General features: G+C 48.1%; 1 protein-coding gene and 1 non-coding gene across 2 annotated transcripts in view; both read left to right on the top strand.

Moving 5' to 3' along the window:
* The first annotated feature begins 5069 nt into the window (after positions 1 to 5069).
* Lamb2 (laminin subunit beta 2) overlaps positions 5070 to 16645 on the top strand; it is a 29047-nt gene continuing 17471 nt past the window's right edge. Inside the window, exon 1 of the mRNA XM_074059372.1 lies at positions 5070 to 5316. Within this exon, the coding sequence (XP_073915473.1) occupies positions 5210 to 5316 (107 nt within the window). The 5' untranslated portion in view covers positions 5070 to 5209. The remainder of the gene's footprint in view (positions 5317 to 16645) is intronic.
* On the top strand, positions 14549 to 14611 carry LOC141418731 (small nucleolar RNA SNORD77). Its single transcript, XR_012443377.1, has one exon. It is a non-coding gene; the product is annotated as a small nucleolar RNA SNORD77 (small nucleolar RNA).

Below are 16645 nucleotides of genomic sequence, written 5' to 3'. Positions count from 1 at the left end.
TGGGGCTTGAACTCAGGGCCTTCACCTTGAACCACTCCACCAGTGACAGAGTTTTTCGAGATAGGGTCTTGCTAACTATTTGCCTGGGCTGGCTTTGAACTTCGATCCTCCTGATCTCTGCCTCCTGAGTAGCTAGGATTACAGGTGTGAGCCACTGGTGCCTGGCTACTGTTGGTTCTGAAAAACAACTGAGGTTGGATTGGCCCTGAGAGTGAAAAGTCAACCCGGACCCTCAACTCTGGACAGGATCAGAGATAAGGCTCACCCACTGTTGGGAACTGGAAATGCCAAGTGGGAATTACTGACTACAGCCCATGAGATCTTGGCCTGTAGGATCCTACCCTCCCCTTCTCTCTACCAGGACAGGAGGCTATAAGAACTGACCCCAGAACAGGAGATTTTGTGGTTCCTACTGAACACCTTGGCCATGCTTAAAGGCACTGAGCACCCTACCATCAATGCTGAGACTCTAAGAAACTATGAGGCATAGGGCATGACTAAGTGGAATGGACACTTGTCTTTAGGGATGCCTAGACCAATCTATATAGACAGGGAAATAAGAAGATCCTGGGGCCATATGGAAAGGGAGGAAGGCTAGAATCCAGTTCCCAAATGAAATATCCAGCTATTCTCTTCACCTGTCCCTAACTACCAATCATGGCACCAACGTGAGGTTTAGGATACAAGAGTTGTGGGAGTATTTCTCCCTTCTGGCTCAGGATCTGATCCAAGTGCATATGCCCCCATAATCTAATTCATGACACCATGGCTCCCATGATGGCTCCTAACCTGAACTCGGGGGCCCCTAAGTAGGGCCTTTAATCACAGCTGTAGAGACCACTCTGACACCTCATCTGATCTGAACTCATAGATCCCTACAGTTAATATTCATCTGTATCCTCTAATTTGGTGCTGCTGCTACAGTTAATATTCACCTGTTTCCTCTAATTTGGTGCTGCTGAGCCAGTGGGCGCATTAACCACCTCTCTGCTGACTGCAGAGTTCCTAGACTCTAAGGCCAAAGGATCATGATTCTGGGCAGTGTTAAGACTAGAGGTGGGACTCTGTGCTGTTAAGGCCAGGGTCTCCCCACTACATCTGTGCACACATGGCTGGGCAAGTATACTCAGGCCCACATTGGTATAATTTGGCTTACTGACTGAACACACGTAGCTTTGGGCTTCTATATAGCACTTATGCTCACGTGCACAGTAGCCTTTCATGCATTGTGCTGTGGGCCCCATATTCAGGAAGAGCAGAGGGTCTTCTGTCCTCAGAGAAAGTACTCTTGATGCAAAACGAAGGGGGGCTGTTTGAGGCTTTCCCTATCAGAGGAGTGTCAGGGGCCCCTTCTCTTTCATCCTCTGATCAGGTGCCTTGTCAGTGGTGTGGGGAATGGCTTGGATTTTGCCAAGAGCCACTCCCAGATGTTACTGCACTACCAGGTCCCCTTACAGAGGATGTCAGATGGGCCCCCAAATCACAACTGGGCTCTAGTGCCTCTTGCCTGGAGGATGACCAGGGACATGTCCCGCACTACAGCATATGAGTTTGGAGCAATTTCGTGGCCACCACTTCCAGGCAGCCCTCCTTGGTACTTAAATCTGCCCCTCCCCAAACTTTGGGGGGAATGGGGTCTTGGGGGTCAAGTGTCACGAGGGAGGGCCCGGACCGGAAGCGGAAACGTGGCACACTTCCGGCGCCAGCGGGCGGCCATGTTGGAGCGGCGGAGGCGGCGCAGAGGCGCGTCCTGGGTCCCCGCGGCAGCGCCGGTAGGTTGGAGCAGTGGGCCTGGCCATGCTGCGCAGTGGCAACCCGCGAGGCTGCGGGGCGTAGGGGCTGGGCGGCCGGCTCTTCCCGAACCGGCGTTCTCCGCCTGCCTGGCTGAGACCCTCACCCCACCCCCACCTAGCGACCCCACCCTGGGGCTGCACGGTCCTGGTCTGGCTAGCCCAGCTGGCGGTACACTTTTCGCTGCCGCTGTGACCCCTGCCTCCCCCGCTTCAGGCCCCAGGGACGCGGACTCCCTGCCCGAGGGCCCCGATCTGCCCCTGACCCAGTCTGCCTGGATCATACCTCTCCAGCCCCCAATCTTCAGTCAACTTCCTCTACTGGTTCTAAAGGCTTGTGTGAAGGCAAGTCGGATGCCCGGCTGCAGCCTCTCCGAAGCCTCTTGGGAGCCAAGAAGACCCCTCCCAAGGGCTCAGACAGCCTGGGCGAAGAATCCCCGGGTCACCCTCAGTATCTGCGCCGGGGGTTGAGGGTGGGAAGTAGGCCCCTTTCTATTCTACAGTTCACAGCCCTGGGAACTGCACCCCCTGGAAAAATAAATAAATAAAGTCATGTGCAAGGATTGTGCATCCTCTGGGGAGGGGAAGTGAGTGCCTCAGACACCTGAGGATCCGAGAGTATTTCCAAACAAAGAGCCCCAGGGCACTTTCTCCAGGGGATTCTGAAGACTGCATCTGCTCCATTAGGGCGGTAGGAAGAAGCAGCACAGACGGGCCACAAGGCCCCAGGGACCTGCCTGATCCCAGCTGATCTTTTAATGCTCCAGTGCAGCTGGGAGCTACCTCTTATCTCTAGGAGTTCTCAAATGCTGGGTTGGGTGCAATATATTAGTCATGATTAATGGCCATAGGTTCTTCAATGAAGTCTGGGATAACTTAGGTGTACCCAGACAACTCCATCTGGGCTACTTAGATCTGTGGCCCTCTTAAACTCTAGTTAGGACAGTTCAGACTACTGATGTCCTCTTTACTCACCATCCCACTTGGATCATTTGGATCTCTGTCTTCAGACTTTGGCCTCTTTGGTCTGGCTGATTGGCCCCTAGGCGGCCTAGTTGTCTAGAGATGTCATTTGCACCTGCTACTATTTGGCTTCTAAATTTCTGTTGAAGAACCTTCCAGTACTCAGGAGGCTGAGGCAAGAGGATCTCCAGTTTGAACCCAGCCCTATTAAAAAAATATATATATATATTTTTCTGGCATTGATCTCCATGACTCTAGAGCTATGAATTGGTCTGCTAGTGACATGTCTAGGGTTCTACTCCTGTCTACCATCTGGTAGTCAGGGTTCTACTCCCACCCCATCCTCTGTACTTAAACACCAGCAGCTGGAACAAGGAAAGTGGGAATGGACATTGGGTATAATCCTGGGCCCTTGCCTATATTCAAAGCTCTTTGTCACCCTGCCCTTAACTTGTTTTTCCAGCCCTGACCCCAGATTTTACACCAAGTATACCTTACTCCTTCTCATGTTAGAGCATTCCTTTTTCGCTATATTTCCACTGAGTCCTTTTCTAGTCATCACTCATCTAGTTAGGTGTTGCCTCTCCCCAGAATTCTTCTCTGACCTATTAGCAAGCTGAACTGAGTGGTACCATATACTTCTAAGAACCTTAGTAGTGACTGCCTTACCTTCAGGACTGGCCTCCTTCATGACAGAGATATTCACCTGAGTCTAGGTTGTGGCATCAGAAAATAAGCCTAGGCTTGGTGGTGCCTGTAGTCCCAGCTTGGGACTTGGCAGGCTGAGGTGGAAGGATTGCTTGAGCCTATGAATTCAAGACCAGTCTGGACAACATAGTGAAACCCTATCTCAGAAAAGAAAATACAGAATTGAGCTGGTCATGGTACCACACACCTACAGTCCCAGTACTCAGGTTGCACAGACAGGAGGATTATGAATTCAAGTTCATCCTGGGCTACATAAAGAGACCCTTGCCCAAGGCCCTGGGTTTGATCCCCAGCGTGGGGTGGGGGGGGGTGGGGAGGGTGGCGGATGGAAATACAGAATTAAATTTAAGTGAGTCAGGTTTGAATCTCCTAGAAACCCAGCAGCAGGTTGAATGGCTCTAAGGAGTTTCTGAATGTAAATCCTGAATAAAATGCCTGATTCACATCCAGCCCAGCATGGTAGATGGTCAGGAGACCAGAGTTTGACCTCTGGCACTCTGGCCAGACTCCTCTGTTATGGAGAGTGGGGGCCTTGATTGACCTATCTGCCTGGTTTGGCTCCATTTTGGTGCCATTCTTATTGACTCTTTTCTTCTTGCCTTGGAGGTGCCAAGCGCTGGTTTGTGGATACCCAGGCAGATCTGCAGTGCCTAATGCCATGAGCGTGGTGGTACAGCATGTGGAGGAGAAAGCTGTGCACTCCTGGTCACGCATCTCCACAGCAGGGAAGAAGGCCCTGGAAGAGGCGCTGCTTGTCTTTAATCCTATGAGCCAGGATCTTAATGCCACAGAGGCCCAGCTTGTGGCCTTCCTGCAGGGTCTGCGAGATGATGGCTTCCAACCTACCATTCTGCGCAGCGGTGATGTCTATGGCTATAGTTCATGCACAGCCAACCCCCCAAGCCAAACAAAGCTACAAGCTCGTGCTACCAACCCAGCTTCCACATCACCTCCAGCCAGTGCTCCCCAGACTGCTGTGCAGCTACCTGCAGGCCGGGCCACATTGCTCTCCATGCCACTATCTGGCAGACTGGCCAAAGGGTCCACACCAGCTCTTGCCAAACATGATACCACCAACCTGCTGCTGAGCTCCCTGAAGCAGTCAAGTGCCAGCCACACCAGTGGTACAACAGTGGGCTTCCCTGCCCACCTTTATCCAGGTGTCTACCCTGCTATGAGGCTCTCTGTTGTCCTTGAGGCCCTGGTTCCACTCAAGACTCACATGCCCTGCTTGGGTGCTAAGCACAAGCCACAGTCACTGCAGCTCTCACTTGCAGACTCACCCCTGAAACTGCGGAAAGGTTCAGGGAAAGGTCCCGGGAACCCCCAGCTCAAAGCTCCCAGAAAAGCCACAAGCAAGGGCCCCAAGTGTCTGACTCCCAAAGTCCCTGGGGCTGGACTCCGACGAGGGACTGGACCCAAAAGCAAGACCTACAAAGCCACTGGGTCCCTCAGTGGCCTACAAATAAAAGGGGACTCTGACCCAGGCACCAAAACAGCCAAGGCCAAGGCAGCTCGAACACTGACCAAAGCTGCCCATGCCCAGGCCAATGTCATAGTGGCTCGAACACAGGCCAAGGCAGCACAGGCCAGGGGCAAGGTAGTGCGAGTCATGGGCAAGGTGAAGACTATGGTTGCACAGGCCAAGGCGAAAGCCAAGGCAGTGCAGGCTAAGGCCAAGGTGTCTTGGACCCAGCCCAGAGGCAGGGGCAGGCCAAAGGGATCTGTTCAGGCCAGGACTGCAAGGAATGGCCAGAAAAGCTGCTCTGAGATTGTGGGGCAGAAGAGGAAAAAGGCTGAGGAAACAAAGGATCTTCTTCCCAAGAAGAGAACACGGCTTGGGCCCCGATCTAAGGTATGGGTAGGGCCTGGAACAGCAAAGCTGCTAAAGTCCCGGGCCATAAAGGTAGATAGACAGTCCTCAGATGAAGAGGTTCGGCAGTGGGCCCAGCGGATCCTCCATGTGAACCTGTCTCCTATAATAAGGCTCCAGCCATTGCTGTCATGCTCAGCATCCTGATTGCTTCATACAGCAGTGTTTGGGAAAACAGCCCAGCTGTCTGTGTGGCCACTGGCATGGTGTGCTGTGCCTGTGAACTCTGCAGCTTTTAAGACTGGGTACTTCTCCAGGGCCCTGGTGGCCTCCAGCCTCCTTTCAGAAATGAGGACTTGGGGTAGGGTGGGTAGTGGGTGGGATGTTCTCATGGCGCAATGCACTGTGACTTGTTCTTTGAGTTGTATGTCCACTGTTCCATCTATCACGTTTTATACCTTTTCACCTTCCAGACTCCCTGCTCACCCTCCATGGTCTTTTTATTGTGTGTGTGTGTGTTTGTGTGTATGGCTGCTGGCAGGCCAGCTTGAGCCTGGGGAAAGTGGCCCCAGGAACAAGTCTGAGGAGAGGGTCCCAGTAGCCTGGGGCAGGTCATCAACTTGAATGATGGGATGGTATTATGGGAGGGGGCAGCTCTCAGGCCTATTTGGAGAGATGAAGGACAAGTCAGGTGCTGGCTTCTGTGGCTGTGTGGGAGGGATCTCCTGAGCCAGGGGCAGAACTACTATGAAGTAGAATATCTGTCCTTAAGGTTGCTTCAGTTTTTATCCAGACAGGTGCCATGTAGAACTGTGACCAGCCAGGGAAGAGAGCCTTTGTGATACTGCTCCCTGGGGGCCAAGCACACAGCTTGGCCTTGTCCCAGCAAACTGGCTGAAATCTTGGGTCTTTGCCTGGGCTTGTCTCAGGTGGGTCCAGGCTTAAAAGGACTGAGGTGCCTCTGCTTTGCTGAGAATGACTAGCTCCAACTTTTCCAATTAGCAGCAAGGACTGCGCTTTGAATCAGAAAGGCAGAGTCTGCCCTCACCAAAGAATTTTCCCCTGGTTGGATAGGGTACCTGTGGTAGTAGAGCCAGAAGGGTTCCCACCTCTACCTCATCAGTAGTGCTTTCTGACTGGACTCCAAGTTTTCTCTATCTCTCTGTTTCTGTCTCTTTCTCTGGTAGATACTGGGTTTGAATTCAGGGCCTTGTACTTGCAAAATAGGCTCTCCACCATTTGAGCCACACCCTCAGCCCTTTCTGCTTTAGTTTTTTGTTTTGTTTTTTTTTTTAAATAGTGTCTCACATTTATATCTGGGCCAGCCTGGACTACAGTCCTATATGCACTTCCAGTGTACCTGGAATGACAGATGCACACCACCGCATTCAGCTTTTTTTTTGGTTGAGATGGGGTTTCACTAACTATTTGCCTGGGCCAGCCTTGAATTGCAATCCTCCCAGTCTCCATCTTCTGAATCACTAGGATTACAGGTGTGAGCCATTGCATCAGGCTTCCAAGTGCTCTATCTTGTGCCTCCTAACATGAGCATGTATGTTTTCAGACATTGTTTGTGTTAGACTGAAGAAAGGCATGGAAGGATAGCTGGGAAATGGCTCAACATCAGCACAGTGTTTTTTTGGAAAGAGTCTGCAGAGGTGGAAGCTAGAGCTCATTGCCACTTACAGACTAGGGGTAGAAATAAGGGGAGCTGGTAGAAAAAAATCAAAAAGGTTGCTGGATGGGAAAATTTTCCTGTGGGTCATTAAGGAATGCTGTTGCTGAGCAACTAAGGAAGATAAATTGTGGTTAGGTCACTCTTCTGTTCAACTGTCCTTGGTACCCGGAGATAAAGGTTAACTGTCCCTTTGTCATTCTTTGGGGGTCAGGTGGGGAGTTTCTAGTAAGCCACCTGCGAGAGGGAGGGGGTCTGGTTCTAACATGGCTGCCCTTACTGTTAACTGTAACATTTGGCAAATCCTACTTTTGGAGAGGGAGCTGGGACCTGAGTAAAACCACCTGTTCTGCCTATCTGAAATCTATTGCTTGCTGTATAGGCTAATGGTAGTGGCTAGGGTAGGGACACATTCCCTAGAGTTGTTTGGAGATAGTTTTTCAGCACTGTTGGTGGGAGCATCATTTCAATTAAAATCAAATCTTCTTTGTGTCTGGGTTAGCCTGGCCCCACTATTGCCAGTTGCCTTAGGTGGTAGCTCTATAGAAAGCTCTGCATGCTTCTAGATGTGTATCTCCAAGCTCTGGGAACTCTTTGCTCCCTGCTGCACTGTGGCCCTGCATACCACTTGACCCTGGGAGTTGTGCTTTCATCCATAATGTGTGGAGAATGACCTTGGGCCACACTCAATAAGGGCAACCCAGTTTGGGGCCCACTTGGGACCTCTCTTCAGGGTCCCAGCTCCCAGCACCCAGGCCACTTTCCTGTTTTGCTGCTGCAGCCAATGCCCATTGCTATCACAATGGATTATGGGTTTGGTCTTTCCTAGAGAGCTGAGGTGGAACAGAGTGTGAGGGGGGAATCAGGCTTCCTGTTGGAGGAGGGTAGGTAAGGGCCATCCCTCAGATCTCTACCAGACCTTGCACCTCCTACTTCAAGCTCCTAGAACAGTTGCCCAGGAGGTGCCAGATACACTTACCACATATGGCAGCTTTACTGAAGTTGCTACCTGCCCACTAATAACCTGGTTGTTGATTGTGGCTAGAGCCTGAGAACTTAATTCACCTGTGACCTACATGACCCAAGCCCTTCTGCATTATTAGTAACCTGCATGTGGGGAGGAGGATGAGGGTTCTGGAGAGGCTATCTTTGGGTTGTGGGAACAGTGCCCTTGAGGTGTCCTGGACAGGTTAAGTCCTGTGAGGATATGGGTCATTCTGGATAGCAGCTTGTGGATGACATTTTGGAGTAAGAAATGGACCATGTACTTGTTGCCTACTCAATCTTGGGCCTTACCCTAGAACTCTGAAAACTGCTTCTTCTGTGACTCTTGGGACCAGGGAGACCATAACACTGAGAATGTGATCTCCAGAGTAGTCATGGCAGCAAGACCTGGTGACAGGCAGAGAACAGTGAGGGTGCTGGGATGCCTATGTGTGAGTCTGGGGTTGTGGCCTGATCACTCTAACTAGCTCTTAATGGCTGCATGTATTGAGACTGTCACTGTTCATCTGGATTTAAGGGTGCCTTCTGCTTTACCCACTTCATTGTGACTTTCAAGGCGACCTAGTGCCCAGTTTGAAGGGTTGCCTTCAGCAAATGCTGTCCTTATGCCTCCCTACCAGATGGTTACCAGTAGTATTTGCTCCTGGTGACCCAAGGGCCCCCTCTGCTTCCCAGACATTCTAGTCAGCAATTCTCCATGCATGCTCAGTGGACCATTGCCTTTCCTGGCATGTGTACCTATACTTCACCCTCAACTGCTCAGGCCTCTTTCAGGGAGTCTCTCCAGCCCCTGACCACAGGTCTGTAACCATCTATAACCAGTATTACTTGGATATCCAGCCTTCCACTGAGGATGAGTTCAGGCCCAGAAGAAGTGTACCCTGGGGTGAAACCAGAGGTAATTTTTTTTTTCTTGTGATACTGGGGTTTGAATTTAGGGCCTCACATTTGCTAGGCAGGCACACTTACCACCTGAGCTACTCTGCCAGCTCCAGAGGTAATTTTCAAAGTTATGGACCCAGTCATCCGGGTGAAGGACCCAAATATCCCTGACATTCAAGGTAATCACTCCCACAGTCAATTCTATATCCTTGGAGTGTCAGGACAGAGCAAGATACTTGATGGGGGATGGAGGTGGGGTGTCCCGGCCATGGTAAGGACCATGGGATTGGAGGAGTGATGTACTGCCTGGGGGCATACACTGGTTGGAGTGGGGCAGGCAGGCTAGCCAGCTCAGTTTCTCAGGGTCATTTCCTACCTCTGCCTCACCATAATCCTTATTATAGTCTTTGTAGTTGACTCCCATCACTGTTCCCCATACTGTGCCCAGTACATAGGAACTGTCATGGGGGAACTGTCTCCATCTGTCTCCTTTCTCTGCCTTATCACTTAACCCATTTGTGAGGCCCTATTGTAGTCTTTCATTCTTGCCCTCATCATTGGTCTCCATTGTGGTCCCTATCATAGTCCCTCTCTCTGCTCTTACTGCTTCTCATAACTCTCCCCTTTATTGGCCCCCAACACTGTCTCTATCATGGTCTTGTCATCCTCCTTCCTTTATTTCATGGCCTTGGCCTCAGTACTCTTGTCCCTGCAGTTACTTATAGGTGGCACCAAAGCATCTCTTGATGTGACTCCTTCCTTGTAAAGGAGTCAGTGGACTAGAGAGCTACATAACTATAACCAGTGGAGGCTGTCCAGGAGGGTAGCAAAGCAGGACAAACAGTAAACTAGCTTCATCTCTACATGCACTCCCTGCCCACTTTGATTTCAGTTATTACTACTTGCCCTGAGCCCTCACAATAGGTCCACAAGCTGGCTGTTCCTTTCCCTCTGATCAAGAAAGAGGGGAGGCAGGTAGAAGAGAAATACAAGAGGTAGTATTAACTTGATAATTGACTTAGGTGTGGAGCAGAGAGAGGAGCCATCTACCCATTCCTTCATCCTTGTGTCCATTGAGCTCCACCCTCTGCCAGGCATCTGGACAGTGTTTACCTGGGGCAGACAAACATGGTGCCTCTTCTTGGAGCTGACATGAAAGCAAAAAAGACAGTTGACAAACTACTAGTGTGGTTTGGCTGGATGATAAGCAGATTTCTAGTCTGGATGATGGACTGAGGAGTGGACTCCTTTACTGCATTGGAGAAGCAGGTTTCAGATACCTGGGGATGGGAGAATGAAGTGTTCAGGAAGTAGTGAAACATGTAGGTCTCACTTCAGGAGCAACATCAGGGCTGCACAAAGTGGATCCTTAGCCCAGCGTGGAATTATCAACACAGAGGAGGCTGTGGTCATCCTAGGATGGTACACTCAGCATAGCAGGGATGGAGAAGTCCCATAACATGGAGGAGGAGGAGGTGACTGCAAGGATGCAGAAAAGGGAAAAATTCCTTTCCTTTCCCTCTATCCTAGCTATAGAGGAATGAGGACCAAGGCACCTGGCATTTGACCTGTGTTTCTTAGAGTTCCTGTGTGTGACAAACCTCCATATAAACTCCAGGCCACACTCACTGGGCAACAGGCCCCTGGAGGGACTCAAGGGACACCCTTTCTACTTCTATCCCCTATACAAGCTCATGGCCAGAGGCAGTTGCCTATGATATGGTCATGCCTCTGAGTGCAGGCCTGAACCTGGGATCCCAGTCATGGTAAAGAACATGGGAGGGGCATCCTGTGGGTGGTGGAGTGGGCAAACTGGAGAACCTTCTCTCTGCTAGGTACATGGGCTTTGTGTCTGCCACTACCATATAACATGCTCACTACGAGCAATGTCAAGACCTGCACCAAAACTACCCATGACGCGCAGTAGAGCCTGAGCACTTCCATGTCTGCCGGAATAGGTGTCATGTCCTATTTCGCCTGGCCATGCCTGCCATGAGTCACTCTATCTACTTTTCTAGATCTGCTCCAGAATGTGAATGCCACAGGCATAGCTGTAGTTGTCACTCTGACATGACTATGTGTCTCTCATCTGGCAATGTAAGCAGAGGAATGTGTGATGCATGTCAGCACAGCCCAGTTGGGTATCACTGTGAACAGTGCAGGCCCTTCCACCATGATCCCTGGGAGGATCACTGTTCCCTTCATCCTACAGACATGAATCCTCCAATATCCAATTCCAACCCTGATCCTGATCCTGCAGTTTCACTTAACCTCTGGCCTAAGTCCATTCTTAACCTCTGATCCAACTTGTGACTGTGACCCTGTGGGTGCTGTGGAAAGACAGTTGTGTGATATCATATAGATGAGATCCATGGCCAAATTTCTGGGCAGTTTCTAGAAAGTTCACATCTGGGCTGGGACTTTGATAGCGACCTGCCTGGTCGCTATGGCCTGAGGAGCCCCAGTCAACCTAAGGGCTATTAGTGTGAGTGACCCTGAGGGTAGGTCATCATCCTTAGGTTCTTGCTTATGTCCTCAATCACTGCCATAATAATACATGCCCCACCCACCCGAGAGCAATTCCATAGCAATCTGAATTCCCCAGGCCTTAGCCTACAGATTCCCAGGGTTGGGGCCCTGCTACTTATGCCTATGATCCCTCTAGTGGTACCTGTCACTGCAAATACTTTGAAGAAGATTGTAGCCATTGTCTGATAAAGTTTGACTTACCCTCTCATTTGACCTTCACCTTGGCACTGGGCTTCTAGAAGCTAGGGAGTATAAAGGCTATACTCACAGTGACTACAAACAGCCTTGCACATGATGAGGTGCCATTTACTGATCTGTTCACCAGAGTCAGCCCCACTATGGCTAGCTGAACTAGCATATGCCCTCAGGTGGATGGGTGCTTTGAGAATGAGAGCAGGGAAAGTGATTAAATATGTTACAATAATACTACACACTGGTTTTAAAGGTGTTTCATAGCCAACATTTGGAGGAACACTCAATCCAAGAAATTACCCTATCCCCTTCTTGTCTTGAATGTTACAAACCTTTTGTATAACTTTTTTTTTTTTTTTTTTTTTTGCGATACTGAGGCTTGGACTCAGGGCCTACACATTGAGCCACTCCACCAGCACCCCGCCCCCTCCTTTTGTGATGGGTTTTTTTTTAGATAGGGTCTCGCAAACTATTTGCCTGGACTAGTTTTGCACTGCTATCCTCCTGATCTCTGCCTCCTGAGTAGTTAAGATTACAGTGAGCCACTGGCACCTGGCCTTAACTTAAAATTTTTTGTTTGACTTTTATTTAACACGGGCTGTGTCCTCATCTCCTTATCTACTTCTGGGAAGCCATGCAGGAGTGCACCAGGGTCTCCCCTCTTCCTCTCAGCCCCAGGCACAGGCGCTTTCAAGCCCTACCCTTGCCCCCTCCTGCAAGAGGCAGTAGCTGGCCCTTTTCCCACCCAACTACTCTCTCTTACAGCTAAAGCTTCAGGATCTAAGCAGTGGCCCCCACTGGCCCTGTGATTGTGACTTTAGGGTGCCTACAATAGGTACAGGGTTGCACTTAGGGATCAGCATCAAGTAGCAAGAATCAAGAGTTTACCTTGCCCCCTCTCTGCCTCTATGCTCCCTTGGGTATTCTGTAGGGGAGGTTCTCTGTCTATGCTGCTCCCACCTCTACAGCTACCACTGCTGTGAGCTCCAGTCTGGGTGTTCTTCTATCCTGCCCTTGACCTGGCCACAGCTGAGAACAAACTTGGCCATGGCCTTGAGCCAGCTGATCCCCTAGTGCCTAAGAGTGTCTGGGGTTGGGGGTCAGAGGTAGGAGGAAATCAAGGCTCAGACCTTGGAGCTCAGGAAAGGGAGTGAGTTTCCAGAGAGAACTATTTGGAGGAAGAAGCTGAGCAGAATTGGGAAAGTTAGAAAATCCAGGTTGTCACATATGTTCATTGTTTTGTACATAACTCATATGATTCCCAGGAAAGTGTAGGAGAGGACTGGGCCAGAATGTTGAGGACACTTGACACCTCATCGTCTCAAGGTTCCCCCTGGCATAGCCCTTCCCACTGTATAAAAAACTCAGGGACTGCACCTGGCTGGTTCTACCCCATACCTCAAAGATAGAATGACTCTCGATGTATAACAAGCCCATCATAGTTGCCAGCTTCCTAAGGTGAGGACTGTTAGGAACAAGATGGGGTCACAGGTCACTAGAATCTTAGGAGAGATGGAGGTCACGGGATACAGGTCTCTTGGATCTTGAGGGAATGGGAGCCTAAGTCCTAAGTGTCCTAAGTCCTAGACTGGTCTGGACCTAGGAGTTTGTGTTTCACACCAGGCCTCAGAGAAGCCCTTTTCCTTTCCTCAGGAGGCTGGTCTTGCATTTTGAGTTTGCTTGGACTTTGCATATGTGGTCAGTGGAACTGGTCTCTCTCTGCTGGTGCTTATAGTGTCCCATGCCTCAGAGTATGTCACTGTCCTGAGCTATGAGACTCAGTTCAGTGGCATGGGTGCTGGGTTTGTGGCTAGATTGTGCTGGGTGGTGGATAGGGGCAGCTATGTGTCTGCTGACCCCTAAATCCAAGAACTTGAAGACTGTCAGGCATCATTCAGTGCTCATGCCCAGTCCTGGCCAGCAGCACTTTTTGTGTCTACCTGCTGCTTCAGAGAAGCTATTCCAGGGGCTTTTCCCCAAGCACACAGTTAGGCGGACCCTGTGACTCCAACTCTGTGTCTCTGAATACCAAGACCTTATTAGTTGCCAAAGCATTTGAAACAACAGCCAGACCAAGTGGAAAATTTCCAATATAGAATATCATCATGTCATAGAATAATTAAAACAGAGACTTAATTTTTAAAAAGCACAGAACATAATATGAATTCTATACTTAAAAAACCCTAGAGACTCTACCAATCTGAATGCCAGTGGCTCATGCCTATAATCCTACTCACTTGGGAGACTGAGATCAGGAGGATCGTTGTTCGAGGCCAGCCAACACAAATAGTTTTTGAGCCCCCATCTCCAAAGTAACTAGAGCAAAATGAACTGGAGGTATGGCTGAAATGGTAGAGCACCTGCTTTGCAAGCACAAAGCCCTAAATTCAAACCCCACTCCCACAAAAAAGATAAAAGACTACACCAAAAAACTCTTGGCTCTCATAAATACTTTTAGCAAAGTAGCGGGGTACAAGTTGAACAAACAAAAATTAGTAGCTTTTTAAAAATTTCCTGTATTGGAGATTTGAGCCCACAGAGCCACCTGATTCTCAACAAAGATGCCAAAAGTGTATGTTGGAAAAAAAGATAGCCTTTTCAACAAATGGTGCTGGGAAAACTGGATTATCTACTTACAGAAGACTGAAACTAGATCCCTGTCTTTCCTCATAATAAAACCAACTCAAAATGGATCAAAGACTTTGCTGGACTTGGTAGCACACACCTGTAATTCTAGCTACTCAGGTAGCCATCAGTAGTATCACAGTTCAAGGCCAGCCCAGGCAAAAAGTTAGGGAGAAACCATCTCAACAAACAAGCTAGGTGATCCACATTTGTAACCACAGCTATGTGGGAGGTGTTGGTAGGAGGATCACTATTTGAGGTTGACTAGATAAAAAGCATGAGACCCTATCTGAAAAATAAGTAGCGCATCTTGCCTGCTTATCAAGCACAAAGCCCTGAGTTCAAAAGATCAAAGAACCTTAATGTATACTAATGGTTGCATAGTTCAGCTGATCAAATCATGGAGAGATTTAAAATATGTCTGCTGTTAAAAAAAAACTTACTGCAAGATATAGACATAGGCAATGACTTTCTGCATAACTCTTTTTTTTTTTTGGTGGAACTGGGGTTTGAACTCAGGGCATACTTGCAAAACAGGCATTCTACTACTTGAGCCACACCTCCAGTCCTGGCAATGGCTTTCTGAATAGATCTCTGATAGCTTAGGAGCTAAGACCAAGAATTAACAAATGGGATTGCATCAGGTTAAAAAGCTTCTGCCCAGACAATGGGGGCAATATAACTAATTTACACTATAAGTCTAATTAGAATTGTTACTATGAATCCTCCCTGTATAATGAATATATCCTAATAAAAATATAAAAATACAAAAAAAAGAAGGCTATCAATTAATCTGAAAGTGTAGGTAGGATGGAATAACATGCTAAACTAGGAAAACTCTTTAAATGCTCAGAGGGAAAATTTAGACCTTAGTATTTCAAAAATGTAATCAAATTGATGTTATTCTAATATGTTAAATTGTTCTAGATTTGTATCTGAAATTTTTTTGAAATATGTAAAAAATTTTATTAGTCATTTACAAAGTTCCTGATTTTTACCTCCCTCTTCCAAAAAAAAAGCTTCTGCCCAGCAAAGGAAACAATTACCAGAGTGAAGAGACAGGCTATGGAATTGGGAAAAAATGCTTGCCGTTATCCATCTGACAAGTGATTAATAACCAGGATATATAAAGAACTTGGTCTGGGAATGTGGCTCAAGTGTAGAGTTCCTGCCTAGTAGAATATATAAAGAACTCAAGCCAGGTACCAGTGGCTCATGCCTGTAATCCTAGCTACTTAGGAGGCAGAGATCAGGAGGATCTCAGTTCAAAGCCAGCCCAGGCAAATAGTTTGAGAGACCCTATCTTGAAAAACCCTATCACAAAAAATTGGGCTGGTGGAGTGGCTCAAGGTGAAGACCCTGAGTTCAAACCCCTCTACCACAAAAAAAAAAAGCTCAAAAAAATTATACAACAAAAGAACAAATAATCTAATCAGTAAGTAGGTAAATTAATTAGACAGTTCAAAAGAAATATATATGGCCAATATTACATGAAAAGTGTTAAACATATTTAGCCATCAGGGAAATGCAAATTAAAACTGCATTTTAAAAAAATAACCTACATTGAGATTCCATCACAGTCAGAATGGCTATCATGAAGAAAACCAACAAATTGGTTTTGGGGCATGACTCAGGGGTAGAGCACCTGCCTGGCAATTTTGAGGACTTGAGTTCAAACCCCAGTACTGCAAAAAGAGAAAAAGAAAACCAACAAATGTTGGTGACAATGTGTTTGTGTTGTGGGGCTGGAGTAGGGGGGAATCTTTATTCACTGTTGTAAATTAGTCCTGTCACTATGGAAATCAGTATGGAGGCTCCTCAAAAAACTAAAATCTAAACTACCATATGATCAGCTATATCACTCCTGGTATACACCCAAAAGAATGTAAGTCAGCATACAATACAGACACCTGCACACCTATGTTTATTGCAGTATTATCCATGATAGCCAAGTTATGGAATTAGCCTACCTGCCCATCAGCAGATGAACAGAAAAAGAAAATGTGGGGGTGAGGAAAGAGGGAGAACAATGAAGGAGAGGAACCAAACCAGAGTACAATATATTATATATGGAAATGTCACAATGAAACCCCTGTACAACTATCATATGCTAATAAAAATGTTTTTAAGAAAGCATGGTATATACACAATGAAGTTTTATTCAGCCATAAAGAAGAACAAAATTCGCTGGACACTAATGGCTCATGCCTGTAATCCTAGCTAGTTGGGAGACTGAGATTGGGAGGATCAAAGTTTGAAGTCAGCCCACGCAAATAGTTTGCAAGACCCTATCTCAACCAATAGCTGGATACAGTGGCACATGCCTGTCATTCCAAGCTATGTGGGAGGCTAAGATTGGGAAGATCATGGTCCTAGGCCATCCTGGGCAAAAAAAATTCATGAGACTCCCATCACAAAAGGATAAAAGCACACAGAGTGATGTGCTCCTGTCATCTTAGCTAT

Source organism: Castor canadensis, chromosome 17, assembly GCF_047511655.1.
Source record: "Castor canadensis chromosome 17, mCasCan1.hap1v2, whole genome shotgun sequence".
Classification (NCBI taxonomy): Eukaryota; Metazoa; Chordata; class Mammalia; order Rodentia; family Castoridae; genus Castor; species Castor canadensis.
The sequence above is the reverse complement of the archived record's forward strand: the minus strand, read 5'-3'. Positions and strand labels throughout refer to the sequence as shown.